Raw genomic sequence first — 14,281 nt, 5'->3', positions numbered from 1 at the left:
CCCTGTGCACAGTGAGTACACAGTGCCCTGTGCAAAGCTCACTGTGCTTTTCTGGCCCGTCCCCCGCTCCCGAAGCATCAGCTCTTTGGTGACTCAGGAACTCCTGTCTGCTGAATTCCACCAGTGTATCCAACTGTCCCTCTAGTGACTGTCCCTCAGGGACAATGGGTCTGGAGCACTCCGTTATCTGAGCCCCTCAGGTCTCCTCTGGGGGTCCCATCTCTGGGGCCCCAGGGCAGAGAATCTGGTCTCGGGGCTTCTGGCTCCCTCCTCTGAGTGCAGAGAATTGACTACAGATGGCCTTGCTGGCCTCGCCCCCTCCTACCCATCCCATCCCCGCCTCCGTGGCTGCTCTGTCTTCTCCACCACAGCCCTAGAGGCTGTTTCTCTGTGCCCTCTCCTGCCTCACTCCACATTTGTTCCCAGCCCTCAACAGTGGCCTTGGCTTTGGCCGCTGGCCACATACACTGCCAATCCTAGATCACCAGCCCAGAGCCCCAGACCCTTCACGGGCCTCTCTTCTGAATGTCCCCAGCTCCCGCCTGCAGCACCTTCCATGCCCCCACACCCCGGCCCTGGCATCCAGTCCTCACAGGCACCTGCCCAACGCCTGCCTCTCATGCTCACCGCACCTCCATCCAGCCTCCTCGCCTAGCCCCAGCACGGGCCCAGTGCCCCCCCAAGCTCATCCTCACGGGGATCCCCGCGTGCCCATCCCAGTCCATCGCCCCAGGGCACCACCGCCTGTGCACCTTCACGTACACCTGGAAGCTCAAGGGGTGAGCCTCTTCCTTTATGGCATCCATCAAACTCATCAAGGCATCACGCCCCCTGACTGGAAACTCAGGTAGGTGTGAACAGTGCCCTCCCCCACCGGACTGTGACATCCCCTAGAAAGGACTGAGGGTGCCTGTGGGGCAGGGGCTGTGCCTCCACCTTCAGACTGGGGAGTTCTCGAGATCAGCGTTTCGTCTCCCCTGTCAGACTGAGGATGCCCCCAGAGCTGAGACAACTGGAGGCGCCCCAGGACCCCAGGATGCCCCCTCTTCCTGGGACAAGAAGTATCTTCCTCACCTCTGGAATCTCGGGGCCCTGCACAGAGCCGGGCCCCGGGGACTGGGGCTTCAGGATTGGGGAGTGAAGGAACGAACCAGTGACCAGGCCCAGGCAGGCCCCAGCTTAAAGCCTGCAATCCCACCTGACCAGCAGGTGGCAACAGGGATCAGAATCAAAGGAAAGCTGGGGGGGGGGGGGGGGGGGGGGCAGGGCGGGCACTGAGATTTTATTGGTCACCATTGCCTAGAGGAGAGAGGCTGTGGGGAGACCCTCATTCAGCCCCAGGACCAACACCTGAGAGTCCTGGGGAGGGGCTGGGTTTGAGAGCTGCTGGAGAGGCCAAAAAAGGGGCCTTGCCGCCTCAAACCAGGGCTAGAGCCAGCCTCTGGGCAGGGCTTAGAAAAATGACCAGAGGCTGGAGGGGGAGGGGGGCGGGGGCTGGGGGGCTCAGTCAGTTGAGCATCCAACTCCAGCTCAGGTCATGATCTCGTGGTTCGTGAATTCGAGCCCCTCGTTGGCTCACTGCTGTCAGCGTGGAGATTGCTTTGGATCCTCTGCCCCCTCTCTCTGCCCTTCCCCCACTGGCGCTCTCTCAAAAATAAATAAAACTTTTTTTTTTTTTAAGAAAAAAAAAGAAAGAAAGAATATGACCAGAGACCAGATGCTGCCGTTCAATCCATCGCCAGGCCAGGGAGGACAGCATGAAGTGCGCCTGTACTGAAGAGGGACACCAAGCCTCTCCCCTAGCCACCCCCACCCCCAGCTCCCCGTCCCCACCAGGGCCACCGGCATCCATCCCTTGGGCCCCGGAGAATTCGCGTGCTAAGTGAGAGGCTACCGCCACCCACCATCCTGGTCTCAGAAAGGAACAGGACGAGGACCAAGGGAGGCCTGGAGGGCAACCCCCCCCCCCCCCCCCGCCACCCCCGGCAGACACACACACACACACACACACACACACACACACACACACCCTGTTCTGGCCTCTGGGCAGCTTGGGTGTCAGTCAGGCGCCAGGCCCAGCTCCCCACTCCTTGGCCTCACAATCCCGGCCTTTGTCCAGCCGGCCCGGGCCTGGCTGGCTCTGTACCGGCCCAAGGGCCTCTGGAAACCAGAGCAGCTGGAGCCCCACCAAGTATTTTTCCAGGCTGGGCCAGGGGCCCCCAAGAGACAGAGAAGGATGCAAAGGGGGCGGTGTTCATTCATCCGTTTGTTCATTCATTCCTTCCTTGGACAAATATTTATTAGGTGCCCACTTTGTGGCAGGCACTGTACTAGGTGCAGGGGATTCAGCGGTGGGCCCGACCCAGGCCCATACCCTCACCCATCTTATTTTCTAGATGCACATATACGCCAGCAAAACTCCTCTTTCCCAGTGTGGGGGCTGGGCTGGGAGAATGGGGCAGGAGAGGAGTGTGTGGGGGTGGGGGTGAGGGGGGGGATGGGAAAAGTGAGGGGGCTACTGACTAAGGCCTATCTACCCCAGGCCTCTGCACCTCCAAGAGGGCTGAGGTTGGAGGAGGGGTCACTCAGGGCTCCACCCACACGCTGCTGTTGGTCACTCGGGCCCCGAACCAGCCCTTCCAGTAGACGGAGTCCTGACCCCCATGTTCGAAGCGGACAAAGCGGACACCGGGCCCATAGTCGGTGAAGGTGTGGGAGATCTGGGGGGTGGAGGTAGGAGGGTCCGGTTAGGGCCCTGACGCCACCCCCAGCCACCCCACCCCAGCGCACTTTCCCAACCCCTGGCCCGCCCCCTTTCTGGGTGTCTCAGCCAGGGTCCCTCACCCACACCTCTCCGCCAAGTCTGCCTTACCCTGGCCACGCGTGCCATGGGCGGGGGTTCCATGAGCCCCGCCCTTCGCTCCCAGGCCCCGCCCCGCCCCCCGGAGCCTCCAGGCTCACCTGGATCCAGCCATCGTCGCTGTCTGGGGGCACCGCCACCTGCCCGCTGCTGAACTCGGCCAGCACGTCCTCGTGCTCCGACAGCAGCTTCACCGTGAGCTCGTACAGGCAGCCGGCGTCCCTGCGGCCCGAGTACCTGCCCCGAGGGACAGAGCGAGGGCCGGGGGAACCCTGCTGAGCCGGTACTGCGGGGGGCGGTGCCTGCTACCGAAGTTCTCATTTCCGCCCAACCCCGCCGGCCCGTACTACTAAGGTCCCCGTCTTACAGATAAGGAAGCTGAGGCCAGAGAGAGCGTGGACTCGCCCAAGGTCCTTAAACCCCAGAGACTACACCCCACGTCGGCCAGACCCACCCCCGGGGCTAAAGCCAGCCCACAGTGACAGGTTTTGTTTTTTTAATTGCCCACCTTTGAAAGTCAGGAGGAGAGGTGGGTTTCCACCTTCTCCCGAAAACCCCGTGGCCCATGAAGCCACAACCAGTAGAGTTGGGAGGCCCCGGCCCCTGGGGCAGGGCAGCGGCTCCAGGTTGCCCCCCCCCAACACACACACACACCTGCTCCCTCCCTCACCCCTCCCCCTCCCCCTCCCTACCGTCCCGGCCCCACCCCCAAGGCCGCTCACCAGTCCTTCACCACGATGGCCGGCTGAGCCGTGTCCAGCAGCTCCTCCCAGTAGCCCTCAGCCTGCAGGTCAACGACCTGCGCTTTGCGACACCACCTGGGGAACTGGAGTTAGGAGGGAGTGGAGACCCCTCCCCCCACCCCCGTGCCCTCCACCCCCCTTCTCCTTACTCAAAGGAGGAGGCGAAGTACTTCTTGACGCTCTCGTCGTGGATGAATTCCACCCCACAGTCTCCGGGCAGGTCCTCCACCCTCCAGCCGTCCCCTCCGTGCTCCACGTCGCACCAGCCCTCCAGGTCCTCTGTAAGAGCACGACAGCCCCACCCTGGTCACCCACTCCCTGCTGAGGGTGTGGCCGGGCTGGTTCCCGCGCCATCGGTTGCGGGGCAGGGGAACGTGGTCCTTTAACGGGGTGGGGGGGGGGGGGAGGCAGGTGATGCGAGGGGTTGGAACGGGAGGAATTTCCTGTTCGTCCCCAGATTCTCTCTCCCTCCTGGGAGGGTCCTCCGCGGGGCCCGTCTTGCCTCAGATCGTGAGGGTGGAAGGACCTGGAAAAGGGACCCCCAGAGAGCAGGCGGCCCCAGGGGCCAATAATATGCACAGGATTCTTGTGGGGGCTGCCCCGCGGGGCGTCGTGCCGGGGCTTTATCCCATTTAGCCCTCCAAGCAGGCTGGCGTTGCTCCGGCCCCTTTTGCAGCAGGGAAAGCTGAGCTCCCCGGGGCCCCTCACCTGCCCCGCACGGGTTGCGCAGAAGGTTGCGCCGCCGCTTGCTCAGGAAGTAAAACTGCTGCCAGTGGTCGCGTTCGTCCTCGGCGCCGCCCTCGGGCACCAGCCCCTCCTGCTGACACTTGAGCAGCCAGAGGGGGGCGCCGTCCACCAGCTCCTTCCAGCGCAGGCACACCAGGCGGCAGGCCTGCACCAGCTCGGCGGCCGGCAGCTCGGCCAGCACGCGCAGCAGCAGCGGCTCGGGCAGCTCCTCCAGGTACGCCGCCGCCTCCTCCTCCTCCTCCTCCTCCTCCTCGGGCCGCTCCTCCCCGGCGCTCGCCTCCTCCGCGCCGGCTTCCTCCTGCTGCCCCTCCGGGCTCACCTCCTCCGGCTGGCCCAAGCTCTCTGCAGGCGGGGGAGGGGAGGGGGGCGGGGGCTGTGACTCTGCTCAGAAAATCCCCCTCCAAGCTTCAGAACCGCGACGTGTCGGGTATCTGCCCCTCACCCACCCTCGGACGATCCGAAACCGGGGCCCGAGGCTCTGTGGCCAGAGACCGGCGCCCAGTGGAGGAGACCCCGGGGGGCTAGGGCCGCAGACCAGCGCCCAGTCTCAAGAGTTTCCTGGCAGGGCCAGTAAACCCGAGCGGTTAACAGCAACTGATAATCTGATTCTAAGGGCACCCATCTAATTGCACAAACTTGACTTTATCCACTCCTTTTATCCTTACAACCGCGCCCTGAGATCCCTGCCTCCCCTCATCTCCTCTGGGGACGGCTCCCGGACTTCCCACCATGAAATCTTCTAGCCGTGGAGTTCCTGTCCCTCCTAGCGCTTGTCTTAGGGTGTGTTGGTTTGTAAACACCTCCCTCAGGACTAGAGTGAGTGCAAGAAGGCAGGAACTGGGTCTGGGACACTCACTGCTTCACCCCAGTGCCTGGCGTCTCGATCCCTCCCTGGCACACTGTCAGCAGCTAATGTTTACTGGGCATTTAGCAAGAGCGAGACATTGTCCTCAGCGTTTTTATTTATTCTAAATCCTTGCAGCATCTCTCTGAGGTTGCTCCTCCTGCTGTCGCTATGTTATTGATAAACTGAGGCAATAGTGAGGTGAAACCAATCAGGATCACACAGCAAATGAGTGGTTGAAGCCTGGGTTCAAATCCAGGCTCAAAAAAAAAAAAAAAATGCCCTCAATAAAATAGTTTGTTGACTTTGGAGGCACCGTACGACTTTGATTTTGACTCGCCAAAGGTTATGCTGCTAGTATTAGGACAGGGACATGGGGATCTGAGGCCTGAAGGGAAAGGGGAACAGGGATCGTAATCCCCTGCTGGCCACAGCAGTATGATGTGGGGGCTCATTAAAAGAGAGCAGGTAGGGGCGCCTGGGTGGCCCAGTCGATCGAGTGCCCAACTCTTGGTTTCAGCTCAAGTCATGATCCTGGGGTCCTGGGATCGAGCCCCACCCCAGGCTCTGCACTCAGCATGGAGCCTGCTTGGGATTCATTCTCTCTCTCTCTCTCTCTCTCTCTCTCTCTCTCTCTCTCAAATAAAATAGACAGGGAGATGTAATAAGTGCTCAAGAAAGGAAGGTCTTTTCACTCCCTCGTCCTATCCCTGGACCTCAGTTTCCTTATCTATAAAATGGGAGTAATCATTGTGCCAGGCCATTCGAACAGTGCTGATGTTCCAATCCCCTGGGGAGGGGAGGGGGCAAGAGCATTCTAAAGTGTAAGGAGGTGGACAGATGTCAGGAGCTTCAGGCTGGACTATCTCCTGGAACCCAGCCGGCCTCAGCTGGGCCATCAAAACCTTGAGTAAGCAGATACTGAGTGCACAGTATCTCTGGAGGAGGAAGACACGGTGGTGAGGGGCTGGGACCACTCTGGGTGATGGGGGCGGAGGGGGGAGACTAGTGCTCTCAGATCTAGGATGGGGGGTTCCTAAGGGCTAGAGCCTGGAAAGCCCAGGCAGTGGTAGAAACAGGCTGAACAGGGGGAGGAGGGAGAACAGGCAGGGCCTAGACCCAAGTCTGGGTGTTGCCGGGACCCCAGCCTGCCAGGCTTTACCGCCCCTCCTCACATGTAGCATATTCTCCCCCATCCCACAGTCAGGCCCTTGAGAGCTGAACCAGGGTTTACCTCTTCTTCAGAGCCCAGAGCACACAGTCAGTCCTCCGCAAGTCTTATTTAGTGAATCTTACTGAGCACAACGCTTTCCTTCATTATTAGCTGCATGGGGCGGAGGGGGGTGGGGACACATCTTTATGATGCGGGGGTTTACCCTTTCTTTTTTGCAGAGGGGAAACTGAGGCCCAGTTTCCTATCTTCTCCCAAGTCACACGAAAGAACAATGGGCAGACAGAAAGGAAAATGCCAGGCCCTGAAGCTGCATCACCTGCCTGTTCTGCTGCCCACAGCTCTCTGGGGAGCCAGCCCCAGTGTCCTCACCTCTCCAGCCCTCCCCCTGCCCTGCCCTGGCCCTGGTGGACACCTGATGCTCCCCCGAAAGGTGCACCTTGCCCAGTCCCCTCTTCTGGCCCCAGGCCTGGCACTCCAGGCCCCAGATCTAATTACAGCCCCCCCCCAACCCCTTTCCAGTACACACAACTCCCCACATTGTTGCTGTCGGAAAGTTATCTGGCCCCTAGAAGCTGCCTCCCAGGCTGATTCACTCACCTGCACTGGGCCCTGGAGTCCAGGGAATAGCTGAGCCCTGGGAAAAAGCAGGAGCCCATTCTGGGGCCCTATAGAGGGCGTGGCAAGGGGGTCACGGATTGGGAGCAGGGGCTGAAGGAGCTGGGAGTTTCAGGGCTGGGGAGAGAGGGGCTTGGTTACCGGAGCGTGCATCAGTGTTTCCTGTTGACTCCTCCAGGAAGGCCCACTCTCAGATGGGCCTGCTGGGACCGGGGTGGGGAAATCTGCAGGCAGGTTTTGTTCCCACCCTGACTCAGCAGGCAACCCCTACAGGCCCAGCAGGGAATTCGAGGGATGGGGAGAGGGGGGTCTTTGGTGCCAGGCAAGATGACTGGGCAGTCTCAGAGGGCTCTGAGCTGTGCCCCAACTCTCCCTCACCGCTGGCCTGATCCCCACTGGGCAACCGGCCACCCAGTTGAAGAGCAGCCCCTCCAGACAAGGGAGCCAAGGAGGAAGGCAGGGATGGGGTGAGGAGAAGCCGGTAACCCCAAGAAAGCCGTAGGGATACACGCAGTTCAAGGGCCAGAGCTGGCAAATAAAAGAAGTTGATGGGGGGGGGGGGGGGGGGGGGGGAAGCTTGCAGCCTCCGGCGTTCCAGATGTGTCCCAGACCCGGACCCAACAGACCCTCAGGAAGCTGAGAGGCGAGAATGTGGGATTACCCCTACACTATTCCCCCAGGTAAATAGGACCCAGGAGTCCTCCCTCCCTCCCTGTCACCTCTGGAGGCCCCCAGCCACAGGGCTGTGCTCTTTTAAAACTGTTTCAAGGGGTTTGCGTGGGTGAAAGTTTGCCGCGCTCGGTCTCCGGGACCCCCTCGCTTTCTGATGCCCCCTCTCCGTAGCATTCGCTCGCCCGCCTGCCTCGGTCTCCCCTCCCGGGCCGAGCGAGTGGATCCGGGTGGCAGCGGCTACCTGGTTCACCGTCTCCGTCCATCGCTGCGGAGGGCGGTCTGGAGAGGAGGAGGAGCCGGAGCGCTGCGGGGCTGCGGGGCTGCCCGAGTCCCGCGGCGGCGGCGGCGAGTCCAGGCGCTGCCCGCGTCTAGGTCGGGTCCCGGCTGGCCGCGCCTCTTAAAGGCCCCCGCCTCCGCCCCCGCCCCGCCTTTGGCCCGGAGCCGGGACGCCCCGCAGTCTGGAGCGGTCGGCCCCAGGCCTGAGGCTACCGGTTCCAGGCGGACCCAGGAGGCAGGGAAAGGTCGGGAGTCGGGTTTTTCAATGGGAATGGGGATCCGATTTGGGGTGTCTCCCAGCTCCCTCCAGGGGTGGCTGCTGGGAGGAGGAGGCGAGGGGGCACCGCGAGTCTGGGTCATGCGGAGGGTGCGGGGCGCGCCGCCCTGGAGGAGGGAGGAGGGCGGAGGCCCCTCCCGGCGCCCGGCTCCAGGTAATTTTCCTACGTAGCGGTGGGGGGCGCGGCGCGGGGCGGGCCAAGGGGGCGGGGCCGGGGCGGGGCCGTACGCGCTCGCTACCGCCGGCGGAGGTCCGCTCAACCCCGCGGCCCAGCGGAATCCGGCAGCGGCGGCTAAGCGAAGGTGACCCGGCGGGAGTGAGCGCGGGGAGCGCCGCGGCGGGGGCGCGGGCCGTCCGGGGCTGGGGGCCGGAGGGCGGGCGGGCGAGCAGGGCGATTTCCGGCCTCGCGGCAGTGCGCAGAGGGCGGCCCGGCGCGGACAAGGCCCAGGCCTCGGGGGCTGCGCGGCGCGGGCTCCAGCGGCGGCGCAAGAGGGAACCGGGGCCGGGGTCGCTTATCGATGCTCAGGGGTCCAAGCCCCAGCTTGGGATTGGGGCACTTTAAAGCCACAACGCAGGGCGGGAAGCGCGCGCGCCGGGGGTCGTGGGGCTGAAAGCCCAGCCGCGAGGATGGAGATGGGAGTGTTGGAAAGGCCTTTCTTTCCCCATCGCCCACCCCCTCTCCAGTCCCAGCTAGGGGGATCATTTACTCTGCGGCCTTAAGAAAGTCGCTTGAGCTCTTTAGACCTCCGTCAGACACCAGGATAATTATCCCCCCCCCCCGCCCCCAATCTCTCTCCCTCCTCCGTTGGAGGACTTGCTGGAGTGTTCTGCGGGGCTGCGCATTGTTATTTACACTGTAAAGACTTGCTTATTGGAAAAGGCCGGCTCTAGAATCAGAAGAGTCTTTCCCTCCTCTGTCTATATGACCTTGGGCAGGTACTGGCACCCCTCTGGGCCTCCTTAGCGTCTTTTAGAGGCTGTCGTGTGGTGGCAGTAAAATCAGCTACCATTTATTGAGCATCTGTTGTGTCACGGCATTTGAACCCATTTTAGTACAGTTCCTGGTCCCATTTTTCAGAGGAGGAAACTGAGGCTTGGAGACGCTCGGTGAATTCCCTGAGACAGCAAATGGCAGAGCTGGGATGGGAACCTCCACCACCATGGGGTGTTGCAAATATTCTGTTCTGGGGGAAGGGGCCGGCTTTGAAGGGTAGCTTCTCAATAACCACAGGGGGTTGTCCAGAAGCCACAAGCCATGGCCGTGGGGAACATCAATGAGCTCCCTGAGAACATCCTGCTGGAGCTGTTCACGCACGTGCCCGCCCGCCAGCTGCTCCTGCGCTGTCGCCTGGTCTGCAGCCTCTGGCGAGACCTCATCGACCTGGTGACCCTCTGGAAGCGCAAGTGCCTGCGTGAGGGCTTCATCACCGAGGACTGGGACCAGCCTGTGGCCGACTGGAAGATCTTCTACTTCCTACGCAGCCTCCACAGGAATCTCCTACACAATCCATGTGCTGAAGGTGGGATGTAGGGTGGGTCTGGCCTGCCCCCAACACACACACACACACACACACACACACACACACACACACACACGGCTGTGACAGCAGCTGACTTTCATTACGCATTTACCATGAACCAGGCACTTTGGATGGCTTAACTCCTTAATCCCACAATAATCCCAAGAGGTAGGTGCTGTTAATGCTCCCATTTTTCAGATGGGCAAACTGAGGCCAAGAGTGGCATTTTGCATTCCACTCTTTCCCCAGTGAGGGACTGTTGACCAGTCAGGACTACTTGTGCCCAAGACACAAGACCAGGAAATCAGAGCCATAATTTGTTGGCCTGGATCCCAGACTCCAGGGCTAGACGTACTAGGACTGCCCCAGAGTGCAAAGGGGACTTTATTCATGGCAGGATGAGAGATCCACTCTTCTTTCCAGCATATTACAACAACAGGTAAAACAAAATTTCTACATCACCTAGAGCTCTCTTTTTCTCTTACTGCATTGTAACTCATGGGCCAGGCACTGGGATGGGTGGGATGGGAACCTCATTTTCTAGTATATGACCAAATTCTGGAGCAAAATGACAATGAAATAACTCCACGCTGTCCAGAGCTTTCAGATGCCTGCCTCACTTGACTCCCCAATGGCCATGACCATGGACCTTGGCACTCTATGGTCCATTAGCCACCCCTGGCCCAGGAGCTGAAACTAGCTTTTGTGATTTTAAATGGTTATATGTCAAAAAAATAAAAATAAAAATAAAGACTAATAGAGATAGTATGTAGCCCACAAAACCTAAACTCTTTTGGCTCTTGGCAGAAAAAGTTTGCCAGCTCTTGTTCTTAACTCCAGTTTACAGAGGACAAAACCAAGCCTCAGAGAGGGAAAGCAACGTATCAAGGGTCACACAGCCTCATACTGGTAGAGCTGGGACTAGCTCCAGATCTGGCTGGCTCTGGCATCAGAGCGTTCTCCATCACAGAAGGGATCTGGTCACTCCCATGGTTGCATGTCTTGGGATTCCCAGTGGCAATCACTTGCCATGGTGCCTGGCACACAGGAAGCACCTAATACAAGACAGCTACTGTTGGGGCGCCTGGGTGGCTCAGTCGATTAAGCGTCCAACTTCGGCTCAGGTCATGATCTCACAGTTGGTAGGTTCGAGCCCCATGTCGGGCTCTGTGCTGACAGCTCGGAGAATGGAGCCTGCTTCAGATTCTGTGTCTCCCCCTCTCTCTTCCCCTTCCCCACTCCTGCTCTATTTCTGTCTCAAAAATAAACATTAAAAAAAATTTTTTAAGTAAAAAAAAAAAAAAAAAGACAGCTACTGTTGATCCGCAGCATCCCACAGCGTGAGGCTTGAGGGTAGCTGCAGAGATCCAGGGAGCAGATCCAGGAGGAAGGGGCACTTGTGAGAAAGGGACCACTGAGGGGCTTCCCTATGACGTGAGTTCTGCTTTCTGGCCAGAGGGCTTTGAATTCTGGAGCCTGGATGTGAATGGAGGCGATGAGTGGAAGGTGGAGAACCTCTCTGGAGACCAGAGGAAGGAATTCCCCAATGACCAGGTCAAGAAATACTTCGTGACTTCTTATTAGTAAGATCTGAGGCTGGGGAAGTCTTGGGGTGGGGGGAAGCCCAAGCCACTTCACCCAGGGATCTCCTGCCCCTGAGAGGGGCAGCCCTAACCCCCCAGTGCCCTAGTGCTGAGCCCCAGCCCCTCCCACCCCTCCGCCCGCCCTCCCCAGCACCTGCCTCAAGTCCCAGGTGGTGGACCTCAAGGCCGAAGGGTATTGGGAGGAGCTGATGGACACCACACGGCCGGACATCGAGGTCAAGGACTGGTGAGTGCCTGGGGCGAGGGCCTGGGGGAGGGGGGCCTGCCACTCAGGCGCCCCGCCCCCACCCTGCCCCCCATCTCCGAGGCCCTGATCGGCCTTCCCTCTGCATGCAGGTTCGCAGCCAGGCCAGACTGTGGGTCCAAGTACCAGCTGTGTGTTCAACTCCTGTCGTCAGCACATGCGCCGCTGGGGACCTTCCAGCCAGACCCGGCAACAATCCAGCAGAAGAGCGATGCCAAGTGGAGGGAGGTATGTGAACTGGGAAGAGGGCAGGTGGCATATTGCCCAAGGCTGAGACTGCAGTCAAACGGGCCTGGGTTCAGATCCCAGCTCTGCCGCTTCTCACCTGGGCACCAGCTGCTCGAGCTCGAAAAGACATCAGCGAAATGATGCTGGTAAAGCCGTGTTCAAAAAGGCTGACGGGTTCTAGTTACTAATATCGGTTATTCCTACGATTTAGACCAGGGGGCAGCAGACACAAATATTTTAGGCTTCTCAGGCGTTGCTGTCTCTGTCACCTCTACTCAACCCTTCAGCTGGGCCATTGCGTTGTGAAAGCAGCTATATAAACATGGCTGTGTGCCAGTAAAACTTCATTTACAAAAACAGGCAGTGGGCCCCTAGGCCCTAGTTTGCCAATTGAGACCAGTGCTGCCCAGGAGAAATGGTCTCTGTAACCAATAGCCACACGTGACTATCGAACACTTAATAAGAGCTAGTCCCTGGTGTGACTGAGGAATTACGTTTTTAATCTTCTCTAGTTTCGATTAATTTTAACTGAAATAGCCACGCGTGCGCAGTGATGACCGTATTGGACCTCTTTCGCTTTCCTTCAGCTCCTTTGAGCTGCGCTTAGGCAATCCTGTGGAGTGGACGGACCCAGGAGGACTCTGCTCCATTTTACGGATGAGGAAACTGAGGCAGAGAGGGGAAGGGGTCTGCCCAAAATCACAGAGTAGGACTAGAACTCAGTTCTGCTGACTGCTGGGCCAGCATGAAGACCTTGGCCCCTGACCTCTCTCCCTCCACCTGCCGCCAGGTCTCTCACACGTTCTCCAACTACCCACCCGGCGTCCGCTACATCTGGTTTCAGCACGGCGGCGTGGACACTCACTACTGGGCCGGCTGGTACGGCCCGAGGGTCACCAACAGCAGCATCACCATCGGGCCCCCACTGCCTTGACGCCCCCCAAGCCCTGATCCGCCAAACCCCGACTGGTAAACTGCTCTCAGAGAAGGGCTGGGTTAGGGAAGGGGAGGGGGCCGGGCTCCCCCAGACCTCCTGGTTCATCCTTGCCCCTCAGTTGCCTATTTTGTGGAGCCTCACACGCCATGGGGGCCAGCGCTCTGCCCCAGGTCTCAGCCTGAGTGATGGCAGGGGAGGCCTGCGTGGGCTCCTTTAAGAGATGGGGCCCCTGAGGTTGGGGAGGTACAGGATGTTCTCCCAGGTTCCTCCGAGAGTGGTCTCCAAGCTCAGATGCCAAATCTAGATGCGTGTCTCCTACCTTCCCCTCCTGGGCCCTTTCTCCCTGTCTACACTGGGGGCCCTCAGAGCAAGGACAGTCAAGACATCTGGCAAGCCTGTGCCTGGCCTAGATCGTGCAGATGCTGGGAGGTGACCACATAGCTCAGGCAGATCTGGGAGCAGAAGAGGAGCTGTGCTGGCCTGTCTTCTGCCCCTCCCAAGCTCTTTGCCCGCCAAGCTCAGGCCTGGCCTGAGATGGGCAGGCCCAAGATGGGTTGGGGTCCAGGCCAGGTCTGGACTGACCTCATTATCGATGAAGCCCGAGAAGTCAGAAGTCAGATGGGTATCAGGTGGAGGCAGGATCTCCAGAAGACCCCTGGAGTCCTGTGCATGGTAACCCAGGGCAGGTGGGGGGCAGGATTAGACCCTGATTCTAAGAGCCAGGACGTGTAAGCCCTGGATGAGATGAGTGGGAGGTTTTCAAGGACCACCCATCCACCTCCATGCCCAGATCACCTTCCCTGTGGCTTGGAAAACATCCCAAGCCCCTATCCCACCCCTGGAACTGCCGTTCCCAGAACACCCCCCCACCCCCGCCTGCCCAACCTCACTCCTGCCTCTCCCTCCTGCTGGAAGGACAGCTGTGCTGTGATTCTGCTCCTGCTGCATGCAGCTAAATAAAAGGTGTTCCCAGCCCAACCTGTGCCCTGTGGTTTCTGAGGGGGAAAGGCAAGTTTCATGGGGAGCCCTGCCCTGGGGGGTGGGGGGGGGAATATCTGGGTAGCCCTTGTGTGTATCTCATTGCAGGCACCAGTTACCGCTTACTTACTTTGCCAAGAGTTTTACTGACATTAGATGAAGCCCCAGCATTTAGAATGGTATGCAGCACACAGTTGGTGCTTAATGTACTGTTTATCTCAGTGCAAACTAGATTAGGGCCTCAGCCTTGGCAGGGACACCACTCACTAGCAGTATGGTAAACTAGTTAGTAAAAGACACCTTTGGGGGAGATGCAGCCCTGACGAGTTACCAAGATGGCCTGGGCCAGGCACCCTGGCGCAGTGCACAGCCTGCACAACCCTTTGTGGTTGCCTTAAGTAGGTGCTTGATAATTATTCGTTGAAGAAAGGAATTAATAAATTTAATCCCGACAAAAACGCAGGGAGGTTTTTACTTTTGAGTAAATTGAGGCCTACGCGAAGCCAGTCCCTAGTGAAGGTGAAAGCCAAGCTCCAGCCCAGAGTTCAGCAATCACCCTCTG

The 14,281-nt window shown here is 59.5% G+C and overlaps 2 protein-coding genes across 5 annotated transcripts; one reads left to right on the top strand and one right to left on the bottom strand.

Moving 5' to 3' along the window:
* Positions 1–2,273: 2,273 nt before the first annotated feature.
* Positions 2,274–8,361, bottom strand: FBXO2 (F-box protein 2). The gene is made up of 6 exons (XM_047873353.1): positions 7,897–8,361; positions 4,312–4,692; positions 3,753–3,882; positions 3,583–3,678; positions 2,962–3,097; positions 2,274–2,720 (listed from the first exon to the last, which is right to left on the bottom strand). Exons 1-6 carry the CDS (start codon positions 7,916–7,918, stop codon positions 2,586–2,588), a joined length of 900 nt encoding a protein of 299 aa, XP_047729309.1. The 5' UTR covers positions 7,919–8,361; the 3' UTR covers positions 2,274–2,585.
* On the top strand, positions 4,545–13,719 carry FBXO44 (F-box protein 44). Of its 4 annotated transcripts, none has more exons than XM_047873356.1 (6): positions 4,546–4,564; positions 9,440–9,728; positions 11,185–11,282; positions 11,463–11,558; positions 11,669–11,804; positions 12,595–13,719. In XM_047873356.1, the coding sequence occupies exons 2-6, from the start codon at positions 9,464–9,466 to the stop codon at positions 12,753–12,755; spliced, it is 756 nt and encodes a 251-aa protein (XP_047729312.1). In that variant the 5' UTR covers positions 4,546–4,564; positions 9,440–9,463; the 3' UTR covers positions 12,756–13,719. The 4 variants fall into 4 exon arrangements, with proteins under 4 accessions (XP_047729313.1, XP_047729312.1, XP_047729310.1 ...); XM_047873354.1 differs by having other exon boundaries at positions 11,185–11,311; XM_047873355.1 differs by lacking the exon at positions 4,546–4,564 and adding an exon at positions 8,411–8,510 and having other exon boundaries at positions 11,185–11,311.
* The last annotated feature ends 562 nt before the right edge of the window (positions 13,720–14,281 follow it).

The sequence above is a fragment of the Prionailurus viverrinus genome, chromosome C1, assembly GCF_022837055.1.
Source record: "Prionailurus viverrinus isolate Anna chromosome C1, UM_Priviv_1.0, whole genome shotgun sequence".
In the NCBI taxonomy this organism is placed as follows: Eukaryota; Metazoa; Chordata; class Mammalia; order Carnivora; family Felidae; genus Prionailurus; species Prionailurus viverrinus.
Note: the sequence above shows the minus strand (reverse complement) of the source record. Positions and strands in the feature narration are given on the sequence as shown.